Below are 14,111 nucleotides of genomic sequence, written 5' to 3' on the forward strand. Positions count from 1 at the left end.
ATTTGGTGAAGGGTATATAAGATTCGGCACAGCCGAATATAGCTCTCTTACTTGTTTAATATCAAAATATATGCTAACGAAGTAGCGGGTGATGTGCTAGTATTGTATAATAGTTCTCGTTAATTAAGAATTTTTTATGGAAGCTGGTGAAATCTTGTAGTTAGTTTTGAAACACTGTTCCATTCGTTATTGCCACAATAAAAATATAAAAAAACTACTAAAACATACAATGACAATAACGTGAGACGGTTTTGTAACCAGAATCATCATCAACATCATCCACATTATCATTGTTATTGTTATTATTACTACATTGTATTGCAAACATATTTCTATACTCTTATATGTAATTAAGAATGAAATCGATAATCGTGCAGTAGTATGTCAGTCGTTTACCTAATCTGTCTGTGTTAGAGGCACGTGGGTGTGACGGCATGCAATTTTATTGCAAATGTGTGCTAAATACATGGTTTAGTTTTCAGTCTATAACAAAAGCCAAACAAATTGTACTCATTATTTTATAAAAGGGCAAAAAAGAACCTAATGTCCAAATGAAACCAAAGCTAATATTTGGTTTAAAAAATAAATAATATTTGGGCTAATCGGAAACAATCCTAAACTTGTTAAATGTGCTATTAGTTTCCGAAATTATGTAATTATCTTGATTTTAGCATATTTCAGTTTATTTATTAGGTCTTTGGCAGCATCACTCTCTTAATATGATAGACATCTTGAAGAGAAAGTTGTTTTAATACCCTTCACCTTGATGAGAAGGGTATATATAAGTTTGTCATTCCGTTTGTAATTTCCACAATATAATATTTTTTTCCAGAAGATCCCAGATATCTTCGGGATCCAAATCTTCAATAACTCTGTCAAACATGCTTTCGAAAAGTTTCCTATTTAAAATCAGCAAAATCGGTCCACAAATGGCTGAGATATGAGGAAAAAACCAGGACAACCATGGTTTTTTACCTATTTTTGACCTATATCTGGATTACTAAGTCATTAATATAGACAATATGGATATCTAATGATAGATATTTCAAAGACCTTTGCAACGACCATAGCGGCCTAAAATCTGAAATAATTTTTTTAAAAAATTTTAACATTTTTTTAGTATTTTATTTGTATGCTTTTATTAACTTAATTTAACAAAAAACAAAGGACATAATTAAATTCTAAAAATGAGAAAACAAAATTAAAAGATTTCTTTATTACGGCATTGACAAAACAATGGAAACTTAGGTATTATTTTAACAAATATGGTCTAAACTTTGCAATAACTCAATATTTTGTTGGGTATCCCTTATTTTTTATAACTGCTACACATAGACGATGCATTGAACCAATTCAAGAGTCAATGGTATCTTATGAAATATTTTGCCATTCCCTTATAACCGCCTCCGATAAATCTTCCTTCCTGGTGTAATTTTGGGTCCTTATTTTACGATCTACAATTTCCCATATATTTTCTATGGGATTGAGATCTGGCGATTGGGCAGGCCACTTCAAAACACGTACCTCGTTGGATGGGAACCACTCGGTTTCAACCATAGAGGTGTGTTTCGGGTCGTTGTCGTGTTGGAATCTACAAACTAAGGGCATATTTTCCTCAGCGTATGGATACATAACATCGTTTAATATGGTTCTGTATCCTATACCTGTCATGGTATCTTTTATAATATGAATTGGACCCATACCTTGCCCTGAAAAACATCCACATACCATAATATTAGGAAAAGAAATTGTGAAAAATTAACAGAATTTAAAAATAAAATAACTGTAAAGAGGATGCTTTTTACATCGTTCTTTTAAATATTATTTTCGTTTTACACTTCTTTCTTGCAGAAGTTTAAAAGTTTCCATTGTTTTGTCAGTAGCGAAATAGTGAATATTTTTAATTTTGTTCCCTTTTTTCAGAATATAATTAATTATGTTGTTTGTTTTTCAGTTAATTTATATAAATAAAACTATACAAGTAAAATACTAAAAAAAAAAATTTTATTTTAAAAAAAATATTTGAAATTTTGGGCTACATATGGAATATTTGGAAAAGTTTCCATTGTTTTGTCAACCACTGTATATATACATAGTTGCAAAGGACTTTGAAATATCTATAATTAGATATCCATATTATCTGTATTAATGACTTAGGGGGCTACGGAGAGTTGATTTCAACATACAGACGGACATATCAATTTTGCTATCTATAACGATCCAGAATATATATACTTTGTGGCGTCACAAATGAAAAATGTTAAAATTACAAACGGAATGACAAACATAATTTTGTATACAAAAAACTTTAAGAAAAAGAAAGCGATTATGCTAATCATCTTAAGAGCCAACGATTTGCTGCAGAAAACAAAATTCATTTCAAGAAAACCTAAAACAAAACATTTAATACTCAAAAACTAAAAACAATTTTAGATAATCTTAAGAGAAAGTAAGTAAGAGATCTATATTCGGCTGTGCCGAATCTTATATAACCTTCACCATTGTATACTTAAAGATAAAGATTTAAAATATTTTATTTTTACGTCTTTTGAAAGATCTTTGATATGTCTATCTTTGGATATCCATATTGTCTATATTACTGAAATAGTAATACAAATAAATGTAGACCAAAAATAGGTAAACAATCGTGGTGGGTTTTTTGTTTGCTTATATCTCATTCATTTGTGGGTCGATTATCATGAATTTAAATAGCAATCTAAGCGGGACTATTGCGGATATATTGAATTATCAATCATGTATGTAATTTATCTATAGTCTTCCATAATTTGTTTTCAACACACAGATATGGCAATAAAGATTCCGATAATTATAACACTTCAGAATACATATTTTTCATGAGGTCCCAAATGAAAAATGTAGAACTTACAAACAGATTGACAAACTTATTTATATCCTTACCACTCATGATGAAGGGTATAAAAATAGGAAAAAAAAAACAAACAATAGAACAAAAAACAACCGCAACAAATATGTATTTCAAGTGAATATAAAAGAAAAAATGATGTCTGAATAATTCGTACAATCTTACATGTCAATAGGATAAAAGGAAAATTTTCTAAGATAAACTATAAACATAGTACTTGTACTATAATGGGTGTGTTTGTGTATGATTTAAGAAGTTTATTAGCTATTTCTTTGTTGACAATAAATAGGTCAACAACAAACAATGTAAGGGCATGTTAAAAAAAAAAAATCACGAATATGTGGCACAAAGTTGAAATCTTTTTTCAAGAAATAATAATGCTGCAATAACTATAAATTGATAAGGCATAAAATCTGTGAGAAATCCAGAAACATCTTAATGCTTGTGAGCCTGTAATAGAATTTTTTATGGAACCTAGGTTTAGGTATGAAGCGATTTTAAACTAATTTTATGTAACTTTTAATTACATAGCGATTTTCTATTAAAACTTTTCCCGTAAAATGAAATGAGAGCTATCCGAGGTCATAAATGTATTCTAAAAATATTTAAATTTCTATAAATACATTAGTTCCGGCAAATCTGAGTTGTTATCAAGAGAAAATTGGACTGATAACTGAAAATATATTTTTGCTTGCTCTTAAGTACTTTTAGTCACATTTTCTCTTTAGTAGGTATTTATTCTTTACAAAAGAATATAAAATAAATTAAAAGAGTCCCAACAATGCTCGATTAATCGTACATTTTTATTTTTTCGTTCCAATGTCGCGTTCTGGTATCGTTTGTTATCAGTACTCCAAGATTGTTCTAATCAAGTGGCTGAACATTTAACTTCAATCAAAATTTAGTAGCTTTAACTCTAAAAACCAGAAGAAATTGTATAAAAAAATAAATATATAAAAAACAAGTTCGGTGAAACATTTGTTTGGTAAATCATGCTAAAAATGGGTGAAAAATTGAGGTATCCGAGTTTCTCGCTTTAAAATAGCCATCTATGTAGGTCTATAGCGGATATATAGGTGTATTAATCATGTACGTACGTTTTTTGAGAGCTTCAGAAACTTGATTTCAACAGACCGACGAACATACCGACAGACATACATCGTGAATGCCAAACTTATATATAGCCTTGTCATTCATGGTAAAGAGTATAACAAGTTAAAAAGAAAATTAGGAAAACAAATTTTTATATTCAATTCAAAGGCGTACGAGTAACGCCTTCGGTAACGTGAAAATCTCCATCTAATAAATTCTTAACCAAATCTTGAAATTTGGTGAAACATTTCTGCTTTCTTCCCAGTTTTAACTTGTTTTTTCACTAACATTATAAGAAGAAAATGTTGCTGACGAAGTGATTAATAAAAAGTTTAAAATGCTAAATTCTGGAAATGCACAATCGAATTTTTACTGTTTATTTTAAAAATGTGATATCATTGGAGGCAAGTATTTACCACAACAGCTTATAAATAAGTCATAACATTAATAACACTATAAGCAGGGCAAGTTTTTCAAGCAAAAAGCTTGAAAAGTAAGCATTTTTTGCTGAACCGTGCATAAATTTGCATATTTTGCACGACGACAGTAATTTCATTAAAGAAAATATGTATATATTTTGGGTATTTTTAAATATTAAAGACGATCTAGTAAAGTAAATTGTTGCACCTGTCAACAGGCATCTGTCAGTTGACTCCTGTCAAAATTTGAAATAGCTGCGTCATTTAGTTTGTGTTGGACAGTCATTGATAGCAGACTATCTCGTGACTTGAGGAGAAATTGGAATTTCTTCTGCACATTAATTATTTTTTGTTGAAAAAACCATCACTCAAACTAAGGCTAAGGTTGATAAATACTATGGGAACTCTGCACCATCAATTTCAATGATTTAAAAGTGGTTTAATGAATTTCACTGATGATGTCGAACGTTCTGGATGCCCAGTTGAGCTCTCTACATCCGTGTTGGCCGATCGGAGATTGAAAGTGCGAGAGATTTTGGAAGCCATAGGCATCTTACATGGCTCAGTGGTTTAATTTTTGAATGTTTACTTGGGTATGAGGAATCTTTCAGCAAGAGGGCTGCTGCGTTTGCTCACACACAAAAGTGCACAGAAGGGTACATAAAGTTTAATGGTAAATAACCATGAATTAGACTACGAAATGCTCCCTCTTCCGCCTATTCTCCAGATTTCGTACCAAGGTATTAGTTCTTGTTTCCAAAACCAAAGAAATTGCTCTGCGGAAAGAGATTTGACACCAACGATGAAATCATCTCACATAAAACATCTTGAATAAATATAGTTTTCATGATAACAGAAAACAGCAGTTTAAATTTTATATTTTTTCATAAATTTAAGACCTACATATCACTGAATCATAGTTGAACTTACCTTCCGATGATTAAAATAGTGTTGACGGAATACAGTAATTAGCATGACCCGAAACGCCTGATAAACAAGGAAGTTGTTTACGGCAAAATACTCCGGCTTCCAGTTGAAATAAGGACAATGTTGTTGGACTGACTGGGCGGCTGACTGACTGAATGAATGGGTGTGAATAATAGTCACTCTGTTAATAGCAACGTAAACGACTAGCACATAAACCACTCCAAATAACAAAAATCGTAGCCGACAGTATTTTACTTGTTGTTGTTGTTGTCAGGGTAACAGCCAAAAGTAAATACAATATTGTTTGTTCTTGTTGTTTATACAGTAAACATTTTTTTTCAACACTTTTTTCTTAAGAAAACAAAAACATAAACAATTTATACTAATATATTGATAAGCTTAAACACATTTTTATTTGTTATTTAAATAAATTTCATATAATTTTATTGCTTCTTTAGCCCCCTTTTTACGTCTGCGGAATTATTTACTTTTTCTTATTTTTTTTAGTTGCAAAAAACACACGCACGCATCTACAAACTCATGAATATAAACTTTCACATCACTTAAAATTTTGTTTCATTTTTACCAATAATTGTATTGCACTTTCATATAATTTAATTATACTTATACTAAGTAGGATTCTTTGTTTGCATTTAGCCCGATACTTTGTGGTTTAATTATTTTATGTTTTTTTACTTAATTGCAAAATACAATATTTCTTTTGCACTTCTTTACAAAAATCCCAAGTGTAGTTTTTCTTACATCGATTTTGGGAGACAGAAAAAAAACAACTGACGACAATTTGACAGTTCTCTTCATAATGAGAATATGGTGCTCTTGCGTGCTGCCAGATGTTTAGTTGTAGTCAGTGGGGGGGCCTATGTTGTTAACATAGAAATGTTAAGCTCATACAATACTTTTGCTTCAAGTGCAGCTGACAGCTACGCAAATGTAAAAATCGAGCGCGAAACTGACAGAATACTTTCGCCCTATTATATTCTGATTTTATAATAACATAGCCTGCCTCTATTTAAATATCCATGCAATTTAAATATCCATACAATCAAAGTAAATTAATAAAGTAGCGACAGTACTACAACAAATACAACATTTACAAAAACCACAAACAATTTTGTTTTTGGTTTAAGGTCTGAGCTGTCAAAGTTGCCTGTTGTTGTTTTTGCTTTTGGGCTTGTTGTATTTTTCGCCACAACAACCACAAGTGAATTGACAGTTCAGACCAAAGTAAAAAAAATAGTCAGCTGTTCTACTGAGTCTACTTTATTAATTTACTTTGCATACAATTTTATGTTTTTAATAGTTCATATACATCAATCAGCTGTTTTCTAACATTTGCTACCCTCCTCTGCGATGGGTAGTCATCTTGACGCGATACAGAGGCTTAAGTGCAAGGAGCCATTGAGGCCGTGCTGGCAGGTACAACCATACCAGAGGGGCTCATGGTGAGCACATACTAAGAACTACCCTTCCCCTTGTCAAGAAGCGTCTGTATATCCCCTATGGGGCGGCTACTTGACGTTACTGTCTGAGGGTTTTCCCTTTCAATAAGATTGGGCCCTCTTGACAGTACATGTCCGTTCTTGTGGATACCTTGGGTCCTCTGTACCTTTCCCTTACAGAGTCCGAAATCCACCAGCGTCTGTTCCCATATTGGGCGGTTCTTTCACCTGTCAGCTAGGTATAAAATGCAACTTTTATGTCGGTCCGTCCGATAATGAATGACGACAAACAGTGCCCTATGTATCCGGTCGGGGGCCGGAAGGGCTTTTTTGAGACGGCGAGCCGCCGAGAAAATTATCGACCGGTTAGGCAACAAACCTGCCGAGTCACTTTCAGCTGATGATTTATCATCACTTAGCTGGACAAGGAACATCCTAGCTGACCTGCAGAATCCTCCTCATGCGTCTGAGGACGCGCCTAAACGGCAACGTCCCGAGGAGGAGGCGCAATCGCAGAGCCAGCAGCCCGCGACGAAACGTCCTGAGTCTCAACGATCGGTTGACAAATCCTTCAGCGAGGTGGCAAAAGGTCATCTTGTTCGGGCTGTCATCGATCGGAGTGACTCTGACTGCTCCATATCTCATGCAAATTGGGATATGGTGCGCAGAAAGCTGATGGGAGTGTTCTGGCGAGTTCTCAAAGAGAATCCGGGACCCCCCTCAGTGTGATGATTCCGGCTGGTATCGCGGTCGGGTTAAACTGATGGCATGTTCAAACGAGCGATCTGCCATGCTGTTGGACGGCCTTTGTGTGTATTAGTAAAACGTGTGAGTGTATTAAAACTTGATCGTGTAACCCCCAAATAAGAGCGTGTACCCATGGATCAAAATTGCCCAAAAAGAGGACGTGTCTTGTTCAAATCGGTCAAATTGCTCGAAATAATTAAATAAATGCCAGAGGTTATGTCGGGTTAAGGAGAAGAAAATTTTGCATGCTGTTTTGTTGTTGGGCAAGAGACTTGCGCAACTAAATTGCCTAGTGTGAATGGGGTCCTACTGATTGCTTGAGCAATTATTATTTAAAAAAAAACAAACACAAACTGTGAAGCGTTTTGCTTGTATGCAAAAACATCCTGAGTCTCTGGCAGGAATCGAACCCGCAACCCTTGGATTGATAGTGTGCTGGACACTATCGTCTAGTCTATCGGGACTATGCAAAAAGCAGTCACTTCAGCTGTCATTAATGTACAATTTCTTCTTTCTATGATTCGGTGTGATTAAAGCATACACATTTAATTACTAAATTGCCTAATGTGAAACGAGGCCTAATACTCTTGTTATGTTTGAAATTTCATGAATACCCATTATTTTCTGTTCCTGCAAATTTCTTGGAGTTGGCTATTTCTGATTAGAGTTTAAACTGCTTTTAAATTTTTTTGCGTGTACTTCACATATATTTTCTGATCTGGCAACATTTGTATTTTGGTAAATAGATTTTATTTGAATCACCCGGTTAAAGTTAAGACGCCAAAACAAGAAATATTTTTTACCGCTTTTCATCAAAACATTTTGTTGAATATAAAGCCACAAATTGAGTAATTTTTGCTAATTAAATTAAGAAAATATTATTAAATAGTGATCAAAGTTAATATAGGGCAAGCAAAAACACTTAAAAAAATAAAGTACTCTTTTGCATGTTGATGTGATGAACAATTTCTAACTATGACTTCCAAGAAAATTCCTGTATCCTATGGATTTTTCAAAAAATATACCAACCACGAAGAATGTGTCTCAGTGATGCTGAAACACAAGGCCAATGGCAACAAAGAAGCCTATGAAGCAATGCTCAAAAGAAAAGATTGTAAAGAAAAAGCCCTAAGATCTTATTATGAAGCCTTTTATTTAAAACCAAAAATAAGAGAAAAGTATCACATAAGTTTAAAACCAGTGCCTAAAAAAATAAAAGATAAATTATTAGTAATACCAGTGCAGGACACTGAAAACATAAGTGTCACGGGGTCACCAGGAGAAAATAACGAAGAAATTGATGTAATACAGGAAGTTATTAATGACATTGACAATAATAGTAAAAATAACAATGAGTTAGAAGCGTCTTATAGTAATGGTGCAAAAAAGAAGGAACTTAAAAGTCGGGCTTTAATTTCAGCAATGATCGATGATCATGAGGTGGAAGATGATAGTGAACGTAAGTAGATTTTTTGAAACAAATTTAGTTTATGGGCTGCAAGGAAAATAAAAATCTTGAAATAAGGTGAAAGATTTTTTTCCAAGCCTCTTTGTTATTGGATCGCCACAATCCTTTGAAAGCTTTTCGAAATAGCTTTAAAATCGTATTTGGCATCCAAATTTATAAACTCATTTGAATCCAATTTTTGATCAATAAATATTTTTTTTCAGCTTTGAGTTCACCTGATATTTCCTGCTCTTCAAAACAAATAAATGCCAAAATTAATTCGCCTGGACAGAAAAATAGAGAACATTTTGCATCCTCATCTAAAAGTATGAAAAATATATCTTTAAAATTAATATTCCAAATAATATACATAGTTTATAAAATGTAGGGCCTTATTTCAAAATCCCGGCGTCAAAATGTCCGACATTTCTTTTGTTTTCATGAAAATTCTATTGTTTTAAAAAGGCAAAGCAACTTGTATAATTTCTGGCGTCTTCCAATAGGAACTTCCGAACATTGACAGTTGATAGCATATTATTGAAGCTACATCTGTCGAAATGTGGTTTCAACAGGACGGCGCTACACAGCACATATCACATTGTAAATTGTGGACGAGTGATTTGAGGTCATGTACCAAGATCGTGCAATTTGACTGTATTAAACTTTTCTTTAAAAGCTTTTTAAAATGTTTAAGTGCGTTTTATAGCAACTGTTTAATGCGTTTTTGAAATGCAAAATCATTTATATTTGCATTTTTTGGCATTTTTGTAATGAGTGCCTTGGGTAGCTTGGGCTTGGGTATTAGAGGGTTAAGTCGCGAATAAGCCACAAAAATGTCGGATGATATCTCATACACACTTTAATGAAATACTCTTTAAAACCATCGCGCGCTTCGTCGGGATTAAGAAAATAAGGCCTTACAAATAATGACATGAAAATAATATTCTGAAAAATTTTATTTCAGACCTAACTTCTCCTAAAATCAATTCAAAACAATCTAATGTCAACATCAGCTCTATTGAAAATAATAAATCTGAAAACTCTAAAGCATCTTCTACAAAACGTAAGGAAAATCATTTCTTAAAGTTTTAAAGAACATTAATGGTGATCCTTTCTATTTTAGCTTCAAACGATAAACAAACAGGACTCATGGCAAATAACAATTATAAACCAGCAATTCCTAATACAGGTAATTTAGACAACACACTAAAAGCTTAATAACTCTATATAAAAAATACCATTTCATATCTTATATATTTTAAGAATCTAAAGATGAATCTGTCCATTTGAATCCCGACTTTAACTACAAAGCTTTAGTACCCTACATCCATTGTTGCCCGTTAACCATAAAGGAATTTCGTAAAAACAGTAATATTAAACAATTAGTCGCAGAATTTTGGGAAAATAAACATAAAAGTGATTTTCAACTACGCATTAAAGTGCAACAATTGTATTTATTATTTTACTTAGCCCCCGAATATAGAACAATTGAACCTATTAACAAAATTCAATTGGCAGCAAATTCACCGGAACATATTAAAAATATTTTTTTTAATATTCCCACAAATCTTTACTTAAAGAATGATCAAGAAAATAATAACACAAATAATAAAACTGAAGCGCAAATACTACCCATAACCAATACCCCAGTAACAGAACCAGCTGTAGAAAACAAAGTAATTGAACAAAATAAGAATGAAGCACCACAAGATATGGATACTAATGATGTCAATCAAAAAGCAATAATGCCGGAGGCTGTCAATAATTGCAATGAACAAGTTAACAATGTAACCCAACAAAATAATATTCCTTTACTTACTGATCACTCAGCTGGTGCGATTGCAAACATACCCGTTACCCTGGATGAGTTTAAAAAATATTCTCATCATGAGGAAATTGTGGAAAAACTCTTCAAAATAAAAGTCCAAGATAATAAAGAGTTATATGATAAATACAAAAATTCCCAGGAAGCTTTCGACAGCACTTTACACAACTACTATCGAGCATTTTACTTGTCACCCACCATACGAGAAACATTTCCGATACGTTTTAAACCATTGCCAAATTCTCTTAAAAATCGGTTACTACAAATACCTGAAGGCATAGTAAAGTCAACATCATTGAGTAGCTTTCGAATAGAAGAACTTGTTTCGTTTGAATTTAATTTGCCAGTTGAGAGCAATAAAGGGGAGGAAATTAGTGCACAGCAACATACTGGTAAGTTTAATTTCAGTTAATATTTTTCGAACTTTCGAAGCCAAAAATGTTTCTCCTTTTAATATTAAACATTTTTGCTGGTAAAAGTAGATAAAAATTTAACGAATAAAAAAGCGAATAAAAATTATTCGGTTCATAAAATCTACTATTTGTGAATTTAAAAAATATTGTTTCACTTTGCTATAAAGAAATTCAATTCTCTAAGCAACAATTTTTAGGAATTAAATAAATATATACAGTATTGGCCATAACTAAAGCACCCCCTCAATGGATTTTTTCAATTCATATTTTTATACCCTTCACCATGAGTGGCAAGGGTATATATAAGTTTGTCATTCCGTTTGTAATTTCCACATTTTTCATTTGCGAACCCGTAAAGTATATATATTCTGGATCGTTATAGATAGCGGAATCGATATAGCCATGTCCGTCTGTCCGTCTGTGTGTTGAAATCAACTTTCCGAAGCCACCTAATAACTTACATACACGATTCATAAATCAATATCTCCGAAATTCTTCCGGCTCGGTCGCTATTTAAAATCGAGAAAATCGGTCCACAAGTCGCTGAGATATAAGGAAAAAACTAGGACAACCTCGATTTTTGACCTATTTTTTACCTATATATGGATTACTAAGTCATTAATATAGACAATAAACCTAATGATAGATATTTCAAAGACCTTTGCATAGACGTATATAGGACCATAGTAAGTTGGACATACAAAATTTTGATTTTGTTTAAATAAAAATATTAAAAAAAATATATTTTTAAGTATAATTTGGTGAAGGGTATATAAGATTCGGCACAGCCGAATATAGCTCTCTTACTTGTTTTTTTATAAAAACGGCTTATTTGACAAGGGTATATATAAGTTTGTCATTCCGTTTGTAATTTCTCCTTTTTTCGTTTGCGACCCCACAAAGTATATATATTCTGAATCGTTATAGATAGCGGAGTCGATATAGCCATGTCCGTCTGTGTGTTGAAATCAACTTTCTGAAGCCCCCAAATAACTTCCATACACGAATGATACATCAATATCTCCGAAATTCTTCCGGCTCGGTTGCTATTTAAAATCGGTGCACAAATGGCTGAGATATAAGGAAAAAACCAGGACAACCTCGATTTTTGACCTATTTTTGACCCATATCTGGATTACTAAATCATTAATATAGACAATATGGATATCTAATGATAGATATTTCAAAGACCTGTGCAACGACGTATATAAGACCATAGTAAGATGGACATACAATGGGTAAAAATCAGAAAAATATTTTTTAACCCGAATTTTTTTTTCCACCAAAATTTTTTTTCACTAAATATTAAAAACTAAAAAAAAATTATTTGGAAATTAAAAAAAAAAATTATTAAATTTAAAAAAAAAAAAAATTTTAAAAAACAATTTCGAAAAAACAACTGGAAAAAAATTAAATTTTGTTTACCTAAAAATATTTAAAATTTTTATTTTAAAGTATATTTTGGTGAAGGGTATATAAAATTCGGCACAGCCGAATATAGCTCTCTTACTTGTTTATTTATTATTATTATACAATTATAACTGAGCCCAATGGGCCATATATAGTTAACAAATTTTCCACTTTTTTTAAAAAAAAACTACATTGCAAAAAAATTTTTAATAATAATGATATACACAGAAAAAAGTTTCAACATAAATATTATGATTCGAATTCATTGATTTCAATTCATAACATTTATAAATAATTTCTTAAATAGTATGATTTTTTTAATATTTTATGTTTTGAAATAAAATCTACACAGAAAAAAGAAATTCATAATTGAAATGAATTTTGTAATAAATATTATTAATCGAACTTGACTTTTTTTTCCCAAACTTTTTTCATTCAGAATAAGAACATGTTCATAAATATTATTAATTTGTACATGACGCAATTTTTTGCTTTTTTACATAAATTTCGTAGTATTTTATAATAAATTGCATTATAATTGTATTGTGTAATGAATTAGTTCAAAAATGTTTTCATATATTGGCCAATATTTTAAGATGAATCAGAAATATCTGAAATTTTAAAAATATAATTAAACATGATAAAACATTCATAAATATTGAAGAATAGCATCTTGTTAAAAAATGTGTCAATTTCGCGCATATTTTTCATTTTGAAGCTGAAAAACATAAAAAAATAAAAAAAAAATTCCAAGAAAATTTTCAAACATTTTTGAACAACATAAAAATAAAAATGAAATTGAAATTATATTTTCCAAGCCTTCTAAATTTTGTTTGAAAACATAAAATATGAAAAAAATCATACTATTTAAGAAAGTATTAATAAATGTTATGAACTGAAATCTATGAAATCAAATCATAATATTTATGTTGAAACTTTTTTCTGTGTAGAAGGCTTGAAAAATATAATTTCAATTTCATTTTTATTTTTATGTTGTTCAAAAATGTTTGAAATTTTTCATGGAAAATTTTTAGTTTTTTATGATTTTCAGCTACAAAATGATATAAAAAGCGCGAAAATGATTAAATTGATTTAAGAGGATGAAATGCTTTTATATTTATGAATGTTTTATTATGTTTAATGATAATTTTTAAGTTTCAGATATTCTCCTTTTTATCTTAAAATATTGGCCAATATATGGCTATTATGCAAATATTCTTGCACTAATTCATTATATAATACAATTATAATGCAATTTATTAAAAAAATTAAGTAAAAAAAGCAAAAATTTCCGTCATGTAAAATTTTATAATATTTATGAACATATTCTTATTTTGAATGAAATAAGTTTGCGAAAAAAAAGTCAAGTTCGCTTAATAATATTTATTACAAAATTCATTCCAATTATGAATTTCTTTTTTCTGTGTAATAAAAATTTAGAAAACTTATATCTAATCTTAAAAACTAGGGTATAAAAATATTAGACA

At 31.1% G+C, this 14,111-nt stretch overlaps 2 protein-coding genes across 2 annotated transcripts in view; one reads left to right on the top strand and one right to left on the bottom strand.

Moving 5' to 3' along the window:
• Positions 1-6,054, bottom strand: part of fdl (fused lobes) — a 122,511-nt gene extending 116,457 nt beyond the window's left edge. Inside the window, exon 1 of the mRNA XM_065513653.1 lies at positions 5,326-6,054. The gene's annotated coding sequence lies outside the window, so the exon portion shown is untranslated. The remainder of the gene's footprint in view (positions 1-5,325) is intronic.
• A 2,319-nt stretch (positions 6,055-8,373) lies between these two features.
• Positions 8,374-14,111, top strand: part of tea (telomere ends associated) — a 42,502-nt gene continuing 36,764 nt past the window's right edge. Inside the window, exons 1-5 of the mRNA XM_065514134.1 lie at positions 8,374-8,988; positions 9,201-9,302; positions 9,941-10,039; positions 10,100-10,165; positions 10,240-11,193. Of these exons, the coding sequence (XP_065370206.1) occupies positions 8,505-8,988; positions 9,201-9,302; positions 9,941-10,039; positions 10,100-10,165; positions 10,240-11,193 (1,705 nt within the window). The 5' untranslated portion in view covers positions 8,374-8,504. The remainder of the gene's footprint in view (positions 8,989-9,200; positions 9,303-9,940; positions 10,040-10,099; positions 10,166-10,239; positions 11,194-14,111) is intronic.

This window comes from Calliphora vicina, chromosome 5, assembly GCF_958450345.1.
Source record: "Calliphora vicina chromosome 5, idCalVici1.1, whole genome shotgun sequence".
Classification (NCBI taxonomy): Eukaryota; Metazoa; Arthropoda; class Insecta; order Diptera; family Calliphoridae; genus Calliphora; species Calliphora vicina.